Source organism: Mustela nivalis (genome assembly GCF_964662115.1).
Source record: "Mustela nivalis genome assembly, chromosome: X".
Taxonomy (NCBI): Eukaryota; Metazoa; Chordata; class Mammalia; order Carnivora; family Mustelidae; genus Mustela; species Mustela nivalis.
Window position 1 is genome coordinate 87,774,251 of NC_139040.1, and position 24,022 is coordinate 87,798,272.

Here is a 24,022-nt window from a genome sequence, read left to right on the forward strand (position 1 = left end):
CTGGGGTCATGACCTGAGCCGAAGGCAGAGGCTTTAACCCACTGAGCCACCCAGGCACCCCTTTCACTTTTTTTTTTTTTAAGATTTTATTTATTTAGGGGGCCTGAGTGACTCAGTTGTTAAGTGTCTGCCTTCAGCTCAAGTCATGATCCCAGGGTCCTGGGATCGAGCCCCACATTGGGCAGCCTGCTCAGTGGGAAGCCTGCTGCTCCCTCTCCTATTCCCCCTGCTTGTATTCTCTCTCTCACTGTCTCTGTCTAATAAATAAATAAAATCTTCTTAAAGAAGATTTTATTTATTTAACAGAGAGCACAAGGTGGGGTCACAGCAGAGGGAGCGGAAAAAGCAGCCCCCCCCCCCCCCCCCCGCTGAGCAGGGAGCTCGACGTGGGATTCTATCCCAGGACCCTGGGATTGTGACCTGAGCTGAAGGCAGACATTTAACCCACTAAACCACCCAGGCACCCCTAGTCTTTCACTTTTTTTTGCTTGCTTGCTTACTCAATCTTATTTATTTATTTATTTATTTATTTAAATTTATTTTCAGCGTGACAGTATTCATTGTTTTTGCACCACACCCAGTGCTCTGTGCAATCCGTGCCCTCTCCAATACCTACCACCTGGTTCCCCCAACCTCCCACCCCCCACTTTAAATATGATATTAGCTGTGGGTTTTCATAAGTGCCTGTTACTATATTGAAGAAGTACCCTTTTCTAGTTTTCTGAATGTTTTTATCTTGAGGAGGTGATGGGTTTAGTCATTCTTCTTTTTTTTTTTTTTTTTTAAAGATTTATTTATTTATTTATTGGATAGGCAGAGAGAGAGGAGGAAGCAGGCTTCCCGCAGAGGAGAGAGCCCGATGTGGGGCTTGATCCCAGGACCCTGGGATCATGACCGGAGCCGAAGGTAGAGGTTTTAACCCACTGAGCCACCCAGACACCCCAGGTTTTGTCATTCTTTACCTGCTTTGTAACTGAGTTACTCTCTAACATCCTTTCATTTCAGCCTGATGGACTCTATTCAGTATTTCTTAAAGGGCAGTTTACTAATGACAAGCTCTCTTAGATTTTGTCTACTTGAGAATGTCTTAATTGGCCTTCATTTTTGAAGGACAGTTTTACCCAATATATTATTCTTGGTTGACAGTTGTTTATTTCAGTGTCTTAAATAGATCACCTAACTGCCCACTGGTCTCCTTTGTTTTTGATTAGAAATTGATTGTTAATCTTATTGTGGACCCTGTGAGATGACAAATTGCTTGTGTCTTGGTGCTTTCAAAATTCTTTTTATCTACTGACTGAATATAATGTAGCTCAGTGTGGATCTCTGAGTTTATCCTATTTGGAATTTATTGAGTTTTTGATGTTTATCTTCATGTATTTCATAAAGTTTGGAAATTTTTTGGCTGTTCTCCTTCTGGGACTCCCATATGAATACATTGGTAAGCCTGTTAGCATCCCACCAGGTCCCTTTACCTCTGTTCATTTTTTCTTCTTTCTTTCTGCTCATCAGACTGGATAATTTTAATTGTGCTTTGTTCACATTCACTGATTGTTTCTTCTCCCTGCTCAAAATCTGCTATTGAATCCCTGTAGTGAATTTTTCACAACCACATTGTACTTTTCAGCTCCAGAATTTCTATTTGGTTCATTTTTATATTTTCTCTCTGTATTGATACTCTGTTTTTTGTTGGAACATGCTTCTCTTTGATCACATAGGACTGTTGATTCAAAGTCCTTTGTATAGTAATTCCAATATCAGCTTCCTCATGGAGAGTTTTTTTTTATCAATTTTTTTTTTCTGTGAGTAAAACATACTTGTTTCTTTGCATGCCTCATAAGATTTTCTGAAGCTGAGACATTTTGAATATTATATAATGTGGTAACGCTGGAAGTCGTATTTTCCTCCCTCCCCAGAGTTTTCTGTTGTTGCTTACTGTGAACTACAGTTATGTTTATTTAGTGACTTTCCAAAGGCTTTTTATAGATAGTGCCCTTTAGTATGTGGTCACTGAAGTATCCGTTCTGTAGCCTCAGTGGTCAACTGAGATTTCTTGATAGAAATTTACTTAAATGCCCAACTAAGCAGACTTTTTTGTTGTTGTTAAGCATTTTCCTTCTAAGTTTTTGATTGTATTCCAGAGTCCCCCAAATGTTTATTCTTACAGTTTTTGCTACCTCAACAGCTGCTGCAGTGGAGGGACAAATACTTGGAGCTCCTAACTCCATTTGGGGGACATCACTCCTTTCTACCTTTACATTTTTTTAAATATTTTATTTATTTATCTGACAGAGAGAAATCACAAGTAGGCAGAGAGGCAGGCAGAGAGAGAGAGAGGAAAGCAGGCTCTCTGCTCAGCAGAGAGCCCTATGCGGGACTTGATCCCAGGACCCTGGGATCATGACCTGAGCTTCGGCTTAACCCACTGAGCCACCCAGGCGCCCCTCTACCTTTACATTTTTAATATGTGTATCTTAACTTCTATTTTCTTTTAATGTCTACACTTACTTAAATGTCTCAATACTTAAAACTTTTCAAGGCAGGTAGTATTATTTCAATTTTATGGGTGAAGATAGTGAAACCTAGAGAAGTTTTCCTAAGTCACAAAGCTAGTGGGTCAGTCCAGGATTTCAAAGTAACATCTGATCCCTAGACTCACGGTTTTTCTACCATACCATACTACTTTCCTTGATATGGCAAACTCTTTCAGACCCAACAAAATAATATTAACAGCCACTGGGACTATTAAGGATGGGATCTTTCTCAAACAATTGTTACCAGCAGCTATTTCTTTTGAGGGACAATCAGTGACCCCTCTTTTTGATTCTTTCAAAGTCAGAAGGCAGGAGTTTTACCTCTTTGCTCAAGAAAAGAAGGCCTGAAAAATGAACTCATTTTCCTATAAAGAGGTCCTACTAGAAGGAAGTATGCGACTAGAATTCCTCTGATGAAGGATAATTCTAGAGAAATTTGAGTCTGGTCATTTGGATGATTAGAATCACTAGGAAGAAGTTTCACTCTCACTTTGCTTCTTCAGGTTTAGAAGCAGTAGACACAGAATTTGACTTCATCAGTAGGATCTATCTACATCATTGTCCCATTAAATCCTATAGGTGTTACATGTGGATTGTGAGCAGAGTGTGATAAAACTGGATGTTTGTGTGTATGTGTATAGCTTGAGATACTTGTATATGTGTGTTTTGCCTTTCAGATCATTCAGGTGCAGTAATCTTGTTGTCAGTTCAGCCCAAGTGGTCTTTTTGTTCCCTTTGTGTGATAATGTATATAGCATTTCTTTTTCCATTTCAGCCAACATTTATTGTGTACCTACTCTGCATTGTATTAGGCTCCCTTAGTTAGTTTGAAATCAAATAATACTTATCTGTGCCCTCACAGTAAGTTAGGGGTGACTTATTTACTTTTCATCTCTCAAATACTATATAATAAATAACTCCAGTAGAGGTATACCCAAGATACTCTGGAGAGTTGAGAAGCCATCTGAATCAGGTTAGAAGAACAAGGAAGGCTTCTTAGGAAGTGAATCTAGAGCTGAGTTTTGCAAGGTCAGTAAAGTAGTTCATGAGGTAACTCACTAAATGGATGTTGAGTGAGTGAATCAGAATTAGGTGATGCTTGGAGAAGGACATTTGCAGCAAGGTACAAAAGTAGAAAGACATGAAAAGTATGTGGCATATTCAGGGATTCCTGCATTTGAGTGTGGATTAAGTAAAGGGTCTACTGGTGGGGGAGTGGCAGGAGCTGAGGTGTAGGCATCATTCCGTCTTCACCCTTCTGGATGAAATATCAGTTTACCCTGCTTTCCTTCTCATTGCAGTTTACCCTTCCCTGGAGTCTGATGATGATGACCCTGCTTTGAAATCTCGACCCAAGAAAAAGAAGAATTCAGATGATGCTCCATGGAGTCCTAAAGGTGATCCAGTATTCTGTCCTTAAACTCTGTAGGTATGGTTTGGGGAAAATAGGCTGGGGGTAGTTGGGATACATAACATAAGAAGATATGATTCCGTCACTCATTTGTTTATTCAGCAAACATTTGTTGAGTACCACCTGTGTGCCAGGGTACTGTGTTAGGTGCTGGAGCAAAAATAGTGGATAAGACACATTTCATGCACTCAGCTCAGCAAAGTCAGAGGTGATGGAGCATGTTTCTTCTGATACATGGCTTGAGGTGAAAAGAAGGCCTTGAGCAGATTCCACCTAGCACTCTGAGGCTTCTGAGAAGCTACCATCATCCCAGACCTTTGGTAATACTTTGCCAAATGAGGGAAATTCTGCTGACTCTTGAACTTCACAAGGCCCAAGGCTCCTTAGACTGTCATCTATACTGCCTGAGAGGCCAGCTCTGAGGAGGGAAGAAAGAATGATCATTGAGTTGAATGTGGAATTTAGAGTGTAATACAAGAATTTTATTCATCTCTCTGGTTGGGTGGTTTTCACATTGGAGGGCGTATCCGTTAGCCTTTGCTGCTTATCAAACTACCCCAAACTTCGTGGCTTAGAACAATGACAGCTGATCATTTCTCATTATTCTGTAGGTTGGCTAAGCTATTGTTCTAGTCTGGACTGGCTTGGCCTGGGCTGGGTGGTCTAAACAGATCTTCAGGAGTCTAGACCTAATTTGGGGTGGCTAGTGCCTCTCTCCATGTGGTTTCTCCTAGTCCACCAGGAAGCCAGCATAAACTTTTTCACAGGAAAGCAGAAACATGTCCATTAGCAAGAGAGGGAAAGCCCCAGTTTGCAAGCACTTTTCAAGCCTCTGCTGGTGTCATGTTTTCCATTGTCCCACTAGCCAAAGCAAGTTACATGGTCAAGCCTCAATTCCAGGGGTGGAGCTATGGATTACACCTCTCAAGAGAGGGAACTGCAGAGCCCTCCTCTGCATGCAGAGAGATGTGAGCAAGTTGAAAGCTATTACTGCAACAGTCTGCTGCAGAGGGTGCTGGTACCTCCATACCCATGGGTCCCCAGGATATCCCCTGCTGATTCCACCTATCCTATTTTTTTTATTAATATATAATGTCTTATTTGTCCCAGGGGTAGGGTTCTATGAATCATCAGGCTTACACATTTCACCGCACTCACCATGGCACATACCCTCCACAATGTCCATAACCCAGCCACCCTATCCCTCCCTCCCAACCCCCCAGCAATCCTCAGTTTGTTTCATGTGATTAAGAGTCTCTCATGGAGTCATCTAGGTGACTCAGTCATTAAGCATCTGCCTTCAGCTCAGGCCATGATCCCAGTGTCCTGGGATCAAGCCCCACATTGGGCTTCCTGCTCGGTGGGAGGCCTGCTTCTCCCTGTCCCACTCCCCTTGCTTGTGTTCCCTCTCTGGTTGTTTCTCTCTGTTAAATAAATAAATAAAATCTTTTTAAAAAAAGAGTCTCTTATGGTTTGTCTCCCTCCTGATCCCATCTTTTTTTCATTTGTTCACTCCCTATCCCCCATGATCCCCACACTCTGCCTCTCAAATTCCTCCTGTCAGAGAGATCATATGATAATTATCTTACTCTGATTGACTTATTTCGTTCAGCATAATACCCTCTAGTTCCATCCATGTCATTGAAAACGGCAAGATTTCATATCTTTTGATGGCTGCATAGTATTCCATTATATGTATATACGCACACACACACCCCACATCTTCTTTATCCATTCATCTGTTGATGGACGTCTAGGTTCTTTCCATAGTTTGGCTATTGTGGTCCCACCCATCCTCATCTGCCTTTCTGCTATTTGCTGGGGATCAGGGGAATGGGGTGGTAGGGTAATCCTTGAAAGTGTTCTCTTAGTGAGTCAGTCAGCAAATGTTACTTTTTTTTTTGTCAGAGAGAGTGAGCACAGGCAGACAGAGTGGCAGGCAGAGGCAGAAGGAGAAGCAGGCTTCCTGCTAAGCAAGGAGCCCGATGTGGGACTCGATCCCAGGATGCTGGGATCATGACCTGAGCTGAAGGCAGCCACTTAACCAACTGAGCCACCCAGGCATCCCACTATTTTTTTATTGTATTTTTTCCTATAGTTTCTGGCTGATTAGCAAAATAGAAGAGTTGGAAAATACAGAAAATAGAAGAATGTATAAGGAAGAAAGCACCCATGATTCTGCTACCCAGAAGCAGCCCCTGTGTCAATGTTTTGACATGTTTCCTTCAAATCTGTTTTTCCTATGTATCTCTTTTTATGGTTGTGTATACAATCCTATATCTTGCTTTATTGACTTTTAATCAAATTAATGTGTACATTTGGTAGCAAATCATATAGCACAGAGGAGTTTAGGATGAAATGCAGTGGTCTTCACTTCTGCTTTCCTCACCTCCAATTTCATGCCTAAGAGACAACCTTCTGGTTTTCTTTTTTTCTGGTCATTACCTCCAAAACTCAAGATGGTAGGGTTTATACCACTATTTCTTGATGTATCAGCTTAGTCTCTGTTTCTCTTTCTCTCAGCGCTGTCACTCTCTCTTGATTACCCACTTTCTTTTTTTTTTTTAAAGGTTTTATTTATTTATTTGACAGTCAGAAATCACAAGTAGGCAGAGAGGCAGGCAGAGAGAGAGGAGGAAGCAGGCTCCCTGCTGAGCAGAGAGCCTGATGTGGGGCTCAATCCCAGGACCCTGAGATCATGACCTGAGCTGAAGGCAGATGCTTTAACCCACTGAGCCACCCAGGCACCCCGATTACCCACTTTCTAAGATACAGACATTAGAACACTTTCTTTCTTCTGACCTTCTGTGAACTGCACATTTTCCCTTACATTGTCAAGGTTGTTAGCATTTATATTGCCTTGTGATTAATACTTTATATTAACTAGGGGTTGACTGTAAAAGTTGAAAACCAATACATATACCTGGCCTTTTAAATATCATTTCATAAGTATGTCCTTATGCCATTGTTTTAAATATTTTAATGGCCACCAGATATTCTATCTGTGGATATACCTTATTTACCTAACTTGTTTAATGTGAGGCATTTAGTCTATTGCCAAGTTCACATTTGGGGTGAACATATTTATATGTGTTGGTTTCTTTGATTATTTTTAGGATGGATCCCCACTAAATTCCAAAAGGATGAAACTTATATGTGGGTATATGGTAAATCTTTCCCTCTCACCCCTGTTCCACAGCCTTCACTTCCCCACTAGAATTCTCCACTGGAGGGTTGCCGTAAGCCTTTAGCTTCCAGAGTTCTGAAAAAGTTTATTCTGACATTTTTTTACCAGATTTTTCATTGTTTTAATTCAGGAATGAGTGTTTGGAGATCCTTAACTTTGTCATTTTTGCTGTTGTCATCCATCATAACATACTAAATAGTTCAGTGTGCATTTCTATGAAAATGACATTTTCTTCTATAACCATAGTACCGTTTTATGACACCTGAGTAAAGTAGCATTTATTTTCTCATATCATTTGGTACCAAATCCTTATTCAAATCCCCCCCCAAAATTGTACCAAAAATATCTTACTTGCTTTTTCAAACCAGATTCTATTCAAGGACTAAATTGAATTTAAATTAAAAAAAAAGACATTTGGTGGGGCACAGTTGGTTTTGATTTAGAATTGTTTGTTCCACCTCTGTGAAAAATGCTGGTGTTATTTTGATAGGGATTACATTGAATGTGTAGGTTGCTTTGGGTAGTATAGACATTTTAATAGTATTTGATCTTCCAATCCAAGAATATGGAATGTTTTTCCATTTCTTTTTATCTTCTTCAGTTTCTCTGATAAGTGTTCTGTAGTTTTCAGCATACAGATCTTTGCCTCTTTGGTTAGGTTTCGTCCTAGCTACATTATGATTTTTGGTGCAGTTATAAATGGGATTATTTCTTGATTTCTCTTTCTCCTGCTTCATTATTGGTGTATAGAAATGCAACAGATTTCTGTATGTTGTTTTTATATCCTGTGACTTTGCTGAATTCTTGTATCAGTTCACAATTTTTTGATGGAGTCTTCCAGGTTTTTTACAGAGTATCATGTTGTCTGTGAAGAGTAAAAGTTTAACTTCTTCCTTGCCAGTTTGGATGTGTTCTATTTCTTTTTCTTGTCTGATTACAGAGGCTAGGGCTTCTAGTAATATGTTGAACAACAGTGTAAGAGTGGACATCCCTGTCATGTTCCTGACCTTAGGGAAATCTCTGTTTTTCCCCATTGAGGATAATATTAGCTGTGGGTCTTTTGTATGTGGACTTTACAATGTTGAGGTATGTTTCTTCTATCCCTACTTTGTTGAGGGTTTTTATCAAGAAAGGATGCTGTGTTTTGTCAAGTGCTTTTTCTGTATCTATAGAGAGGATCATATGTTTTTTTATGCTTTATTTTATTAATGTAGTATATCACCTTGATTTGTGAATATTGAGCCACCCCTGTGTAGCCCAGGAATAAGTCTGACTTGATCATGGTGAGTAATCCTTTTAATGGACTACTGGATTCCATTAGCTAGTGTTTTGTTGAGAATTTTTGCATCCGTGTTCAACAGAGATATTGGTCTGTAATTCTCTTTAGTGGGGTTTTTGGTCTTGGAATCAAGGTAATGCTGGCCTTGTAGAATGAATTTGGAAGTTTTCCCTTGATCCCCGGTTTTTGGAACAGTTTCAGAAGGATAGGTATTAATTCTTTAAATGTTTGGTTGGTTCAGTTCCCCTGGGAAGCCATCTAGCCCTGGACTCTTGGTTTTTGTTTTTTGTTTGTTTGTTTGTTTGTTTGAGATTTTTGATTACTGATTGAATTTCTTTGCTGATTATGGGTCTGTTCAGCTTCCCTATTTCTTCCTGTTTCTCTTTTGGTAGTTTATATGTTTCTAGCAATGTATCCATTTCTTCCAGATTACCCTATTTGTTGGCATATAATTCCTCATAATATTTTCTTATAATTGTTTATATTTCTTCAGTGTTAGTTGTGATCTCTCCTCTTTCATTCATGATTTTATGTATTTGGGTCCTTCCTCTTTTTGATAAGCCTGGTTAAGGGTTTATGAGTTTTGTTAATTCTTTCAAAGAACCAGATCCTCATTTTGCTTATCTGTTCTACAGTTTTTTAAAATTTCTATATCACTTATTTCTGCGCTAATCTTAATGATTTCCCTTCTGGCTGGCCTTAGGTTTTATTTGCTGTTCTTTTTCTAGTTCCTTTAGGTTTAAGGTTAGGTTGTGTATTTGGGACTTTTCTCAATTCCTGAGGATGGCCCATATTGCTATATACTTCCCTCTTATGACTGCCTTTGCTATGTCCCAAAGGTTTGGGACTATCATGATTTCATTTCCCTTTGCTCCCATGTATTTTTAAATTTCTTCTTTAATTCCTGGTTAATCCAGTCATACTTCAGTATGATGCTCTTTAACTTCCATGTGTTTGTGGTCTTTCCAAATTTTTTCTTGTGCTTGTCTTCAGGTTTCATAGTGTTGTGGTCTGAAATATGCATGGTATGATCTCAGTCTTTTTGTACTGGTAGAAGGTTGATTTGTGACACAGAGTTTGCTCTGTTCTGGAGAATGTTCCATGTGTACCCAAGAAGAATGTGTATTCTGCTGCATTAAGATGGAATTCTCTGAATATATCTGTTAAGGCCACCTGGTCCAGCCTGCCTCTCAAAGCCATTGTTTTCTTGTTGAACTTCTGCTTAGATGATCTGTCCATTGCTGTGAGTGGGGTGGTTTATAGTCCCCTAATATTATTACATTATTGTCCATGAGTTTCTTTGATTTTGTTGTTAATTCACTTACGTATTTGGCTACTCCTGATTTAGGGGCATAGTTACATTTGTTAGATCTTGTTGGATAGACACCTTTATTGTAATATAGTGCCCTTCTTCATCTCTTATTACGTCTTTGGTCTAAAATCTAGGTTGTCTGGGTGTGCCTGGTTGAGCTGGTGACTTAGTCTTGGTTTTGGGCTTGAGTCATGATCTCAGGGTTGTGAGATCAAGCCCCATATTGGGCTCTGTGCTGGGCATGGAGCCTGCTTGGGATTCTTTCTCTCTCTCTCTGTCCCTCCCCCTCCTCCAAAAAAATCTAGTTTGTCTGATGTAGGTATGGCTACTCCAGCTTTCCATTAGCTTTGGTTCTAAAACGAGTCTCTTGTAAGTAGCATATTGATGGCTCTTAATTTTTTTAATCCGTTCTGATACCCTGTGTCTTTTAATTGGAACATTTAGTCTATTTACATCCAGAGTAATTATTTTTTTTTAAAGATTTTATTTATTTATTTGACAGAGAGAGAAATCACAAGTAGGCGGAGAGTCAGGCAGAGAGAGAGAGAGAGAAGCAGGCTCCCGCTGAGCAAAGAGCCCGATGCGGGGCTCAATCCCAGGACACTGAGATCATGACCTGAGCCGAAGGCAGCGGCTTAATCCACTGAGCCACCCAGGCGCCCCCAGAGTAATTATTGATAGATAAGAATTTGGTTGCCATTGCATTACCTGTAATGTTCTTGTTCCATTTTAGTCTTTGTTGCCTTCAGTCTCTCTTTTCCTGATCAAAATGTCCCATTTAATATTTCTTGCAGAACTGGTTTAGTGTTCATGAACTCCCTTAGTTTGCTTGTCCTAGAAACTCTCTACATCTCCTTCTATTCTGAATGACAGCCTTGCTGGATAAAGTAGTCTTGGCATATTTTTCCCACTTAGCAGTTTGAATGTTTCATGCCACTACTTATTTCTGGCCTGCTGTGTTTCTGTGGACATTGTCAGCTGATAACCTTATGTGTCTACCCTTGTAGGTTAAATAGCTTTTATCCCTACTTTCTTTCAGAATTTTCTCTTTATCTTTGTATTTTTCAAGTTTCACTGTTATTTCTTGGTGATGGCCTGTTTTTGTTAATTTTGCAGGGAGTTCTCTGCGCCTCTTGGACTTGAATGCCTGTTTCCTTCCCAAGATTAGGGAAGTTCTCAGCTATAATTTGTTCAAATAAACAAACCTACTACCCCTTTTTCCCTTTGTTCTTTTTGCTTCAGATAATTTTTGAACAAATACTGCCTTTAAAGAGGGGACTTCAGTCTCCTGAATTGCTTATTCTAGAATTTGCATACTACTTATACAGAAAGGTTTTAATAATTAAAGTAATAATAATAATAATAATAATGTTTTAATAATAACAATAGCAACAGCAGCAGCAGCAGCAGCAGCTAACCAACCAAGGAATCTTCAAATCTAGGTTGGTACCACTACCACCTCCTTTTTTCTGTGACATTGACTTGACTTTTTTCATTAATTAAAAATAGAATATACAATAAATTCCCATACAATCACCACTAACAATAGTTATCAAGATTTTGCCACATTTGACTCATCTATTAGTTCCCTTTTTTCAAAATTGTTCTTTAAAGCATATCCTACATATTTTGTCATTCCTGCTCTCAATGTACTTTAATGTACATCTCTAAAAAATACATTTTCTCATATAACCACAATCCTGTTATCATACATAACAAAATTAGCAATAATTTGATAATTCCTGCACATTATCTAATCCTAAATCCATAATAAAATTTCCTCAATTGTGTAACCATAAAAAGGTATTTTTACAGTGGGTTTGTTTACATAAGGATCTAGCAGAGTTCGCATAGCATTTGGCTGTCATGCCTTTTGAGTCTCTCTTAATCTAGAGCATACCCCCTTTTTTTGTTTTGTGCTATTTATTTCTTATAAAAAGTAATAGAATTGTCCTATGACCCATCCCACCTTCTAGATTTGTTTACTTCCTTGTGACATTGTCTTTTTAATAAAACTAGGGCAGTTATCTTGTAGAATGTCTGATTGTTTTCTCATGGTATCATTTAACTCGTTCTCTTATCTCTGTTTCCTAAAAACTAGAAGTGATATGAACCACTTATTTGATTTTAGATCTTTGGCAAAACTACTTCCAAGGTGATGCTGTGAATTTCATACTGCATTGCATCAGGTGGTGCATGAAGTCAGCTGTCTCACTATTAGTAATAATCAAGTTAATACTTAGTTAAGGAGGTGATATGATCTCACCATTGTAAAGTTAGTTTTTTCCTTGTTGAGACTAGCAAGTAATATGTATGTAATAGTTTGGTACTGTGTTACTATACAGGTCTCTAGCATCAGTTGTTTATTAGGGTTTACAAACCTGTGATTTTCCAATTTTGTCATTCTTTCTACATTAACTAGCTGGCATTCTTCTGTAAATAGCAGCTTTCCTTCATCATCTAGGGCTGTTTGGTAAAATATACTTGCTGTGTAAAATGTGGGATAAATAACTATTTTTTAAAAAATAATTCCTTTTTGATTCAAGGTTGCTAAGGCACTATAAAAGGGTTATACAAGAAGACAGTCTTCTTTAGGAGTTCATAGCCTGTTGGGCTGGCAAAATAACATGTGCACAACAGCACTTCAAAGTTAGGGAATGAGACAGGATGGTGTGGTACTATATATGAAGTGACTGGTATATATCTTAAGTTCAGAGAGGGAGAGACCAATGTGAACAAGACAGGTCCTAGAGGTTTGTGTACAGAAGGTTGATTTCAGCTTACCTTTGAAGGACAGTCAGGTTTTGAAGAGGTGGCCAAAGGAAAGAGGGTACTGTAGGTAATGTGGTTGGTGAGGATGGAAGTAGAAAGAGGATGAGCTGTACATATTCTGGAGATAGAATAAGGAATCCATTCTGTCTAGAAAAGCTGAGAGTATGGATGTAGAAATAAGGCTGAGGAGGTGGGTAAGCCAGGAGCAAGACATGGACAACGTTAAATGCCAGTTTAGGAAACTTAACCTTTATCGTATAATCATTGTATGCTTTGTGTACTTTGAACATTTGTAAATTAGCTTCTTACCTGATGGGAAACAAAATCAGACTTTGTAAAAAGCTAGAAGCTGGGAGACCAATGAGACCACCTTTGGGGGAGGCTCAGAGGTAGGGAATATGCTTGACATTCAGATCATTGTTTTCATCCTGTTTCCTCTGCAGCCCGTGTGACCCCAACTCTACCAAAGCAGGACCGTCCTGTGCGTGAGGGGACCCGGGTAGCTTCCATTGAGACAGGCTTGGCTGCAGCAGCTGCGAAGCTAGCCCAGCAGGTAGGTGCTGACACCCAGGCAGTGGCCCTGCTACTGATCCCAGTTTGCCTTTAGGACTAAAACTAGAAATGTCTCAGAGGCTGTCGTTGGGAGCCAGCGGAGACCAAGCAGGCCAACTTCTCTCTGTCCTTGAATGAGAACATTTGCCCTTCAGATGAAGCCCTGAGGAGGTTACCAGCTGGGTATATTTGAGTTCTCAGCCTCCCAATCAGTATCAGAATTTGTTTTTTGGGGAGAGGCTTTCCCTGTCCTCTATACCAAATATTATTTTTTTAGTTTAAATTCAGTTAGCCAACATATAGTACATCATTAGTTTCAGATGTAGTGTTCAGTAATTTATCAGCTGCATTTAACACCCAGTGTTCATCATATCATGTACACCCTCCTTAATGCCCATTACCTAATTTCCCCATTACCCCATTCAACTGCTCTCCAGCAGCCCTCAGTTTATTTCCTGTAGGTAAGAGTCTCTCATAGTTTTTCTCCCTTTCTGATGGCTTCCCATTCAGTTTTCCCTCCCTTCCTCTATGATCCTCTATGCTAGTTCTTATAATCCATGTATGAGTATTTTGCTTGGGTCATGGTTGACATTTTTTATTTTGTTCTCTTGTTCAGCCATTTTTCTCTGGGCAAAATGACTAGAAGGAGGAATTCACAAGAAAAGAAAGAACTAAAAGTATACCAAATATTACTGCCTTAATATTTACCCCCCTGCTTTCCAAGTAAACTTCACCCACTGGTTTTTGTCTTAAGGGGTCACTTCACTAGAACCAACTTGACCTCCTAGCAGGTTACAGTTTGCAAAGTTCTTTAATGTGTATACTGTACTCAGCAACCCTGGGAACAGTTAGAGTTGAATTTTTTGATTCTCTCCTTATTAACATCCCCTTGGCTCCTTAGGCAACATCCTATTGCGTAGAGCATTTACTGAGCATCTGCTTTCTGCTAGGTACTTTCATGTACAATGTTTTGTATAATCTGCCCAGTGGCCCTGTTCAATAGGTGATATTTTCATCATTTTGCAGGTGAAGAAAATGAGACTCTCTTTAAGTGACTAGTCCAGGATAATACAGCCAGTAAATGGAGGAGACAAGATTCAAACTCATATCCTCTAACTTCAAATTTCCTGTTACTTGCTACTTCAATAAAATAATTAAATGTTTATATAATTTAATAATTATATCCTATTTAAATAAAATTTAATAGAATGATGTTTTTAATATGCTGTTATATGGAGCTCTAGAGTTGCTTAGAAATGTCTCAGTGGCTGTTGTTGGGAGCCAGCAGAGACCAAGCAGACCAGGCAGGCCTTCTTTGACCAGAACTTCTGTTATGTATATCCTGGTGCCGTCTAAGATGTAATTTGGGATAAAAGGGAGGGAGGGGGGTTTTACTCTTTTAAATAAACAGATAAATTAATTAAAGGTGTGAAAACTACTAGTGCCTCCTAAGGAGTTCACTTCTGTTCGGTTTGGTCAGGGGTGACCTCAAAGAAGAGAATTTGAATGTTGGAAGTGGTTTGGCAGGCTCAGCTTTTAGAAGGAACAGGAGGCATCCCAGGAGAAGGGAAATCCTTGGCAAAGCACCCAAGGTCCTGTTAATTTGGTCTGTATTCACCTCTCCTCCCTAACCTACCAGCCCCTCATGCACATGCTTTGCACCAGCCATACTACTGCACTGTGGTGCTTGTAGTTCACCTTGTGTACATCACACTGTCTCATGCCTCTGTGCCTTTGCACAGGTTGTTCCCTCTGCCCATTGGGGATCATCCCTTTCAGATGCCTTACCTAACACTCTTTCATACCACCTACCACCAGTTTATTTCAGTGGCCTTCTATGCTTCTGTAGTATTCTCTCATGGTACTTGTAAGTATGCTTTCCTGTGTCCCTTATTAAACTGTGAGTGCCTCAAGGGTGGAGGTATATCTAATTTAACTTGATATCCCCACTGTACTAAACGTGTTTAATCCGCGTTGGGCGAGTGAGTGAATGGATGCATGAATGAATGAGCAAATCTTTCTGCGTTGGAGGCTGCATATTGGGAACTGGAGTAAGATAGATTCAGATTTAAAAAGGGATTATAGAGCCAGCCTGCCTAAGTTCAAATCCTCACTCTACCACTTTAGCACATTACTTGATTTCTCTGTGCCTCAGTTTCCTCATAAACTTTGAGGATTAGATGAGGGAATGGGTGGGAAAGCTGTGAGCATGGCACTTGCCGCAGAGCAAAGTACTATAGATGTGTTAGTTTTTCAGTGTTATCATTATGGATTGGTAAGTATGAATGACCAAACATGAATGTCAGATATGCTAACAGGTTTTTGAGCAAGGATTGGCAAGGTGTAAAATGGTCCTGTCCTAAGATGGTCTAGTCTTCAGTGAGGGAATCTGTATAAATTATACAAGGAGATTGGCAATGACAATAGAAAAATTTAGGTTATGTGATCGGGGTGTGAATAGATAATTTCTGGATTCAGGTGAGAGAAATGGGGGCAGAAATGTACTTTCTGGTATGGGTGGAATAGCAGTGTCGTTGAGAAAAGAGATTCTGAAGCCGGATGGCTTAGGTCTGAATCCAAGGTTGGTCACATATTGGTCCTGTAACCTTGGAAAAATGACTTAATCTCCCTGTGCCACAGTTTCTTCTCCTAAAAATGGGATTTTCATTCTTTCTTCTCATACTTCTTCTGAGTATTAAATGAGTTAAATTATAGAACAGTACTTGGCATGTATTACTAATATTATTATTCTTATCCCCCAGAAATTCCTATGATAGCCACAGCCTGTCAGATCTTCCGAAGGCAGGAGTAGGCCCGTGTTGCCAAGGCAAGGAAATGTAATCACTGAGTTGGTCTGTGTGGCTGTGTAGCATTTCAGAAGGTGAAGTCGTTCACATGCTCTCAGCACCACCTTTCCAGGTTCTCAGGGCTCCAGATGCCCACTATACAGGTACCCACTACACAGTGGATAGTAGATCCATAAAGCAATGGATGGATGAAATCCAAGATATTGGGAGAATTGACACAACTCCTTATTCATCCCTCCCATCCAGAATTGAGGTTTTTAAGACCCAGTGACCTGGAGGATTGTCAAGTCCTCTATTAAAAGAAAAGACCAGCAAGAGGAAGAGAAACCATTGTAAGAGATGAACATAGAATAATAGTTTTCCACTTGTTGAGTACTTATTATGTGCTATAAGTTTTTACATCATCATTTAATCTTTCTGGCAACCCTAAAAAAACAGATTTATTTTGCCCATTTTACAGATAAGGCGATTGAGATTCACAAAGGTTAGTAAATAACTTGACAAGGGTCATCCCACTTAGGGAACACAAACCTAGATTTGAACCCAACTTTCTTTCATTCCAAAGCTACTACTCTTTCACACCCAGAGGTCCGTTTTTGAGAAGTGTGCAGGGTGGGTATTCAGATAGACCTGGCTGAATCCTAGACCCAACAACTTTTCACCTGTGAGGCTTTGGGCTCAACTTATTAATATCCTTGTACCTCAGTTTTCTCCTCTATAACCTGAGGGATTTTCCTTCTTATGGCTACTATGAGGAATAAATGAAGTATACAGTTAGCCCTTTTACAACATGGGTTTGAACTATGTAGGTTCAAACATAGATTTTTTTATTATAGTAGTAGATTTTTAAAATTATAGTAGTATTATGAATGTATTTTCTCTCCCTTATGATTTTCTTAATATTTTCTTTTCTCTGCCTTACCTTATTATAATATTACATTTAATATAACAAAATATATGTTAATCAACCATTTATGTTATTAGTAATGCTTCCAATCAACAGTAGGCTATTAGTAGTTAAGTTTTGGGGATGTCAAAAGTTAAAATGTGGATTTTTCACCCACATGGAGCAGTATCCCTAACCCCTATGTTTTTCAAGGGTCAACTGTAAAAAGGGCCTTAGCTGCTGTCATAAATTCAGCTATTCTTATTAGAAGTGTCCATTTTCCACTTCATAAATGGCAGTGCTAGGACCAAAACCCAAGTCTCTGAATTCATTTACCCTTTTGTTACCACTGTACTGATTCATGGCAGTGGTAACTTAAGGATGGATGGTACCAAAGAGATGATCTTAGGTGTTAGAAGGCCTGTGCCTTGTGTGTACATACATCCAGGCTAGACTTGGGGTGGGGGTGGGCTGCAGGACCACATTGACCAGTGTCTAGTTTCCTTTCTGGGCAATTCTCTTCTTTTCTCCACTTCTGAATTTTCTCCTTCCACTTGGCTTGTATTTCAGGAGCTGCAGAAAGCCCAAAAGAAGAAATATATCAAGAAGAAGCCTTTACTGAAGGAGGTAGAACAGCCTCGCCCTCAGGAGTCCATTCTCAGTGTGGCAGCACCAGCTCCAACTCTGGCCACTACACCCCAGCTTCTCACCTCCTCCTCGCCCCCGCCTCCTCCTGAGCCTAAACAAGAGGCCCTCTCAGGGAGTCTTGCTGACCACGAATATACTGCTCGTCCCAATGCCTTTGGTATGGCCCAGGCGAACCGCAGCACCACACCCATGGCCCCTGGTGTCTTCTTGACCCAGCGGCGCCCTTCAGTTGGCTCCCAGAGCAATCAAGCAGGACAAGGTATGATGGCCATATGGTTGCAAAACTGAGAAGGATCTTAGGGTCACCAGCTCCAAACCCTAAGCACTCTGGTAGATGGGAATACCTGGGAGGGATACTGATGGCCAACCTCAGATGCTTGGATTTGATCTCTTAGGCCATGAAGAGACATTAACTGGTGCTAAACAGAGGAATTTCAGGTGTGGGTTTATAAGGAGCCTTCTGGTAACCAGAGGATGGGCTGCAGGTGGGAAATCTAGGGAGGAGGCATATACATAGGTTCAGGCTGCCGTGAAGAGAGGCTGAGGCTATAGCAGAGGGAACAGAGAGGGAGGGGATAAATTGATCAAATATGGAGGAGGTCACATGGGACCTGAGAGGTGATTTGATGTGTGGAGAGAGAGGAAGAGGCAATGGGAGGAGTGCTTAATCCCCCCTTTTCCTTACTTTGGCCCTCAAAGCCCAGTCCCTAGAGCATTCAGCTCAAGGGTAGTGAGGTCAGTATGGCCTTAGGTAATGAGGATGAGGTTTTCTTTCTTTTTTTTTGAAGATGGGGGTTTCTAATGAAAAAAGGCCTTGGGGATAGCACCTTCTGGGACACCAAATATAATCACTAACCAGGCTTTTAACTAATAAGAGTGCTCAGGATAAGAGGACAGGGAGGCATAACCACAGCTCCACAGAATTTAGGAAGAAAAATGATTGGGGCCAAAGAAATCTGAGGAAAAGGAACCAGATAGACTAACCAGGGGGTTGATAGCTGCTGCAGAAGGTCATAGGAAGAACCAAGGCCTATGGTATTGGATGGAAGTGGTTAAGGAAGCCTTCTTGCCCAATATGTGCTGGAGCCAGCATAAAGGTGGGGAGACTCTGTGGGCAGAGGAACAGAGGAGGGGGGTAGACTGAAGATAGTTGATGCTGGAATTGCTACTGAAGCCTGTGCCACAGCCTTTTATTTACCTCTCTTTTCCTCACAGGAAAGCGTCCTAAAAAGGGTCTGGCCACAGCAAAGCAGAGACTTGGCCGTATCCTGAAAATCCACAGAAATGGCAAACTACTTCTGTGAGCCCCCTCGTGTCCTGCCCCTCACCCCTTCACCCCCATTGCCTTCTCCATTGTCAACTCTCGGGGCATTCCTGGATCCTATCTGCCCCGGACAAGGTGCTGAGGCGCATTGTCCTGCTTTCTTGGAACTGACCAAAGGCACGGACTCCCCAACGGGCTCCTGCACCAACTCCCCTAACTCCCTTCCCTACTTCCACTAAAGCATCCTGCCTGCCTTCTCCATACCTCTGAGTAGCAGTGAATGGGAGAGGTTTCTGGCTGACTAGAACCCTCTTTTCTGCTGCTCCAGCCCATTTCCTTTTTACCAGCCTTGTCTGCCCTTTACTCTTATCCCTACTTAAAGCTGGAAGACAGGATCAGGAGAGACATAAAGTGAGCCTGGGTCCCTTGCTCTTTCCCTAGTCATGAAGTGGGATGCCCAGTGCTCAACACTTGCTGCAGCTCCCACCGTCTCCAGAAGCCTGTCCCCCTCTGCCCATATTTCCTTCCCCTTCTTCCCCCTAGCCTAATGGACATGTCCCATTCCAGACTTGTTCTTGAGAGAAGGGTCTAGCCTCTGCCCCCTCTTGCCAAATGCTTCATGAAAATAAAGAGGAGATTCCAGAGTCTCCTTCCTGCCCCACCATGGGCCATTTTCAGAGGTGGACTTGAAAGGTTATGGACTGACTTGACTCACCTTTGGGAAGAAGAGAGATTTCTATCACTTCTCAAGGTGGGGAGAGGACTGACACCCAACCCTTTGACCATGACTTTGGAGCCCACTGGAGGAAGCTATTTTCGGGTGGCTACAGATGAGGTCCCCTGTCCCAGAGTGAGCTTCAGGGATTTGCCTGGATTTTGAGGTCCCACAGAACATTATCCAGTTGGCTGTAGCTGGGCCCCAACAGGTGAAAAACTATCTTCCAAACGTCTGAGAGTTCCTGCCACTGAAGCAGATAACCCTGGCCTTGTGTACAGCCTGCTCTCTTCACCTGTACCACAGAGCACAGTCTGGACCTTCTGGAGAGGATGTGACAGGAGAGCTCACCCCTGGGTTCTCCATCAGGAGCCTCCCTGCTTCCTTCCCCACCTGAGGTCTTGGTCTGAAGAAAACCTCAGAACTCACATCTTCATTTCTTGGCCTTTGTGCTCCCAGACATCAGGTCAACGCCCAAGCAGAGTGCAGATGCACTACTCGGGAGCCTGAGCCTGGGAGAGGAGATGCCCATCTGTAAAGGAGCAGATCTTCTGATCCTCCACTCCCTATCTTCCTCTTGTGGATGTCTCTGTTGTCCAGACAATGCCCAACCCCTCTCCCTCTTCCTTCTCCTCCTCCTAACTCCCTCCACCTCTGCTTGTCTTGCCTCCCTGGTACCCTGGACTGGATGGAGAATGTCCCACTCCCTCCATTTTGGTACTGCGCAAGTAGAGAGCATCCTTGCCCTCTACTCCCCACTTCGACCTCACCCCAGTTTGCCATGCTTCTGGGGAACTTAACAGCTACCATGCAGGCCACAGGAGTATGTGAGGCTTCCCATGTCGTCTCTGTGTCTCCAATTTGTCTCCCTTTTCTCTACAGCCCACATCTGCTCTCCTTATTTGGAATCAGGGGTCCCTTAAAACCATCTGCTTTTTTTTTTTTTTAAATTTTGGGAACTCCAGGGGCCATGCAGTCCTCCATCTAGTCACACCAAAGGCAAAAAGCCTGGCTACCTCCCCCCTAGCATGTGAGGTCCCCACTCCCCTCTCCTCTGTTTCCACCCAGCTTTGCTTTCTTGGGGATTTCAAGGTAGCAGAGGGTAGTGAGGGTAGGGTAGGGGGGCAGCCTGTGTCCCTGTGTAGGCAACTACCTGACTAGGCCCTGACTGCTGTAACCAGACCAGGACCCCAGCCCTTCTGCCCATTAACACCCACCCCCTTGATCTTTCAAAGGCAGCTAATTGCTAGCAAATCCCCCTGGTTCCGGGCCTCTTTCCCCTCTGTTTCTTTGTTAGAAGTTTCTGTGGAGCTGAAACCCAACCTCCATATGACGGGGTTTCCATTTAGTTTAGATGGGCTCTCAGAGCCTCCTGTTTGTTGTTTTGTGTTTTAAATGAAAAGCAAGTTTACCCTCAGAGTTATGCTTTTCCAAAGAGGCTAGTGTGCTTTTTTTTTTTTTTTTAATGTTATCAGGTTCTAAGTGATGAAGTAAGTTGGGGAGGGGTTGGGAGTGGTAGTAACTAAGGTGTAGAACATGGTGAGAGTTACCTCTGGTCTCCAATCCCCAGCACAGAGCTGGAGGTTGGATAGGGGGCAGGGAGAGAGGATTTCTATTCACCTTTAATATATTTTTACAAAAAAAGCAAACAATTTAAAAACAAGCCCACCGCTTCTGTACATGTCTAAATATATTTTTAGAAGTGGGTAGGATTGTGAATTTCTGATGCAGGGCCTTTTTATAAACAGGTTAGAATAGCATCATACAGACTTCTCTGTTGTTTTTTTCCCCCTGTTTTTTTCTTATATTGTGTTACTAATGTAATTTATATTTTTTTTAGATCCTCCCTTTCCTATAGAGATAAAAGTGATTTATCTTGGCAATTGCTTTGCTTGGAATTCTTTTTTGGTGGTGGTGGTGGTGGGGAGTGGGTAGTGGGTGGTGAGTGGTGGGATGGGTCCAGGAGTGCCGCCTTCTCTTTATATTTTCTCTGTCCCTCCCTTTCATGAACTCAGCACAAACTTACAACTGAGGTGGGGAAGGGACAGAATCCCAGTCTTCATGAGAGATACAGTTGACACACCAGAAACAGATCATCAGAAGTACAGTGAGGGGCGCCTTGGTGGCTCAGTGGGTTAAGCCTCTGCCTTCGGCTCAGGTCATGATTTCAGGGTCCTGGGATTGACTGCTTCCCCCCTCTCACTCTGCCTGCTGCTCTGCCTACTTGTGATCTCTCTCTCTCTCTGTCAAATAAATAAAGTCTTTAAAAAAAAAAAGAAGTACAGTGAACAGGAAACAAAGGGGGCAAACAATTCAGAGTGGCCTGACAAGTTTGTTGGGAAGCCTTTCCATATCTCCCATGGGCTATTTTTAGTAGCTACACCTGTATCCTCTTTAAATGTGGAGTTTGGGGGTTTTGTTTTTCTTCCCTCTCTCTTTTTCTGAAATGCTCCTCCAGGCTGAACTTGATTAATATGATTAGATCCAGTTCAAGGGATAGAATAGAATTATTAGAGCTAACATGACACGCTCATTTCCTTGTATTAGACACTACTCTTAGTGTTCTGTGTATATTGATTCATTTTGTCTTCACTGACATCCTCATTTCTGCAGATGCAGAAAACAGAGGCAAAGAAACCTTGCAGCATCAAACATCTTAAGTTGTGGGGCTAGCCTAGTTCCAGAGTCTGTGTTCTTATCACCATACCACAGCTTACTGATAACCACTACTATTTATTAAGTGCCTTTTCTGTGCCAGGCATGGGCTTGGGGTTTACTAGGATATCCCATTTAATTCTCACTGACAACCTTTGAGATGGTTGTTAGTCCCATTTTACAGTGAAGGAGACTGAAGTTTGCCAGTGGTCTTCCACAGAAGGATCTGTCTGACTCCAAAACTAATGTTCTTTACCCTCACTGTCTTAGAAAATCTTTTGCGGATCAGTGACCCAACAGATGTTTATTGAGCACCTGTTGTGTGCAAAATGTAGCATTGAGAATTATGTCCTGAAAAGAGCCCACTGGGATAATGTCAGGAGCCTCAGTTCTAGATCCACTACCGTCCTGACTCTGTGTGACCCAGGATAGACTGCTTACTGTCTGAGACTCACTGTAAAAGGAGTTTGGACCCAATGAGAATTTCTTTATCCTAGAAATTCTACTACTGTGGGTCTGGGATGACTCTCTGGGTTTGACACCTACTGGCTAAATGGCCTCCTACTCTTTCAATCTGAATCTTTGTATTAGGATCTAAAGAGCAAAGGTTCTTTTCTGGGCCATGGGGAGCTGTGTCTTCTGGTAGAAATGCTTCAGAAAAGAGGGGAGGGATTTCAGAGCCTTTGCAGGAATGGTGGGGTGGGTTCTCTTTGTCATCAGCTCCCAACCCACCCTTCCCAGGGAGGGACCCAAAGCACTGTCACCAGCCTCAGGTTAAAGGATAAACTAGAGTTTTGGTCACCTTCTCATTTAGGCAGAAGTGCCAGCAGATCAGAGGCTCCTGTCTAAAAATTAGGAAAACAAGAGCACCCAACTTCAGTCTTTACTCTTTCCAATATGGAGTAGAAAAGTACATAGGACTTGTCACTAAGAGCCTGCCTTCTCAGTGACCAAGTAATTTGGGTAATATTTCTCATTGTCTGGATCTCAGTTTCTACATTGCCCAGATGGAATTATTTCAACTATGAAAACTTCTAGAAGCATGGTCACCCCCAAACTTTCTGGATACTGTTGATTCTCAAACCAAAACAGATCCCCAATTCTGCTTGTTCATATTGCATTCCCTGCCTCAAGTACACAGGCCCTTTCCTTTCCAATAGGACCCTGTTCATGCCAAGTTGACTGAAATTGCACTTGCTCTCCACTAAACTGAATGTAGCAGAAGAGCACCACATGGTACAATGTGGTGGTAGAGATGAGCACATGATGCTAGTCAGGGAATCTATCCTGAGGAAAAGAAGGGAATTCAGGAAGCAGGTAGGTCTTCCTGTCAGGGGATGCCTGAGCTGAAGCATTTAAAGTGATTAGCCAGTCTGGTGGAGAACAGTGGGAAGAATAGTTCAAGCCAAGGCAATAGCATGAATAAAAACAGGTGGGAGGGGGGCATACATGTGTATAGAGGACAAGCAATTTAGTATAACTGCAGCTGTGACTTTCACCTGGGAGATCATCATGAAGAATCTCCAAGAGGTAATGTGTAGTTGGAGAAGACATGATAAAAAAAAGTTGATTCGTTTTTAGGCATGATATTTATTTTTAATATCAGATAGGTAATTGGAGGAGATGTAATTTTGATGTTAGTCAAAAGGTTTAACTGTATGCCATGAATAACAGAACCGCTGAAGGGTTTTAAGCAGAAAATGACATGATCCAACTTGCTTTTTAAAAATATCCCTTTGTCAGTCAACTCAGGAGTGGATTCGGGGGAAGCAAGATGAAGTCAGGAAGACCAGTGAGGAAGTTACTGAAGAAGGGGCGGGGAGGGCACTATCTTATCTTCTAATGCCCCATAAAATGCCACTTCCCTAAGGTAGCCTTCACCCGACTGTCAAGTCAATTTCAATTCTGACCTTTTTTTAGACTTATACATCTCATAAAGTTCAGATATCCTAGGCTATTTCCAGGAGGCAGACCCATGGAGTTGTCCACTCATACAACCC

The 24,022-nt window shown here is 41.6% G+C and overlaps 1 protein-coding gene across 7 annotated transcripts in view; it reads left to right on the plus strand.

Annotated features, from left to right (window-relative positions):
• Nucleotides 1-21,250, plus strand: part of PHF8 (PHD finger protein 8) — a 98,218-nt gene extending 76,968 nt beyond the window's left edge. For 6 of the 7 annotated variants that reach the window (XM_082717485.1, XM_082717483.1, XM_082717486.1 and 3 more), the window contains 4 exons: nt 3,836-3,931; nt 12,939-13,048; nt 17,311-17,647; nt 18,604-21,250. In XM_082717485.1, the coding sequence (XP_082573611.1) occupies nt 3,836-3,931; nt 12,939-13,048; nt 17,311-17,647; nt 18,604-18,692 (632 nt within the window). In that variant the 3' untranslated portion in view covers nt 18,693-21,250. Of the gene's footprint in view, nt 1-3,835; nt 3,932-12,938; nt 13,049-14,073; nt 14,486-17,310; nt 17,648-18,603 lie in introns of those variants that run through there. The other variant, XM_082717488.1, reaches the window with a different exon arrangement.
• The last annotated feature ends 2,772 nt before the right edge of the window (nt 21,251-24,022 follow it).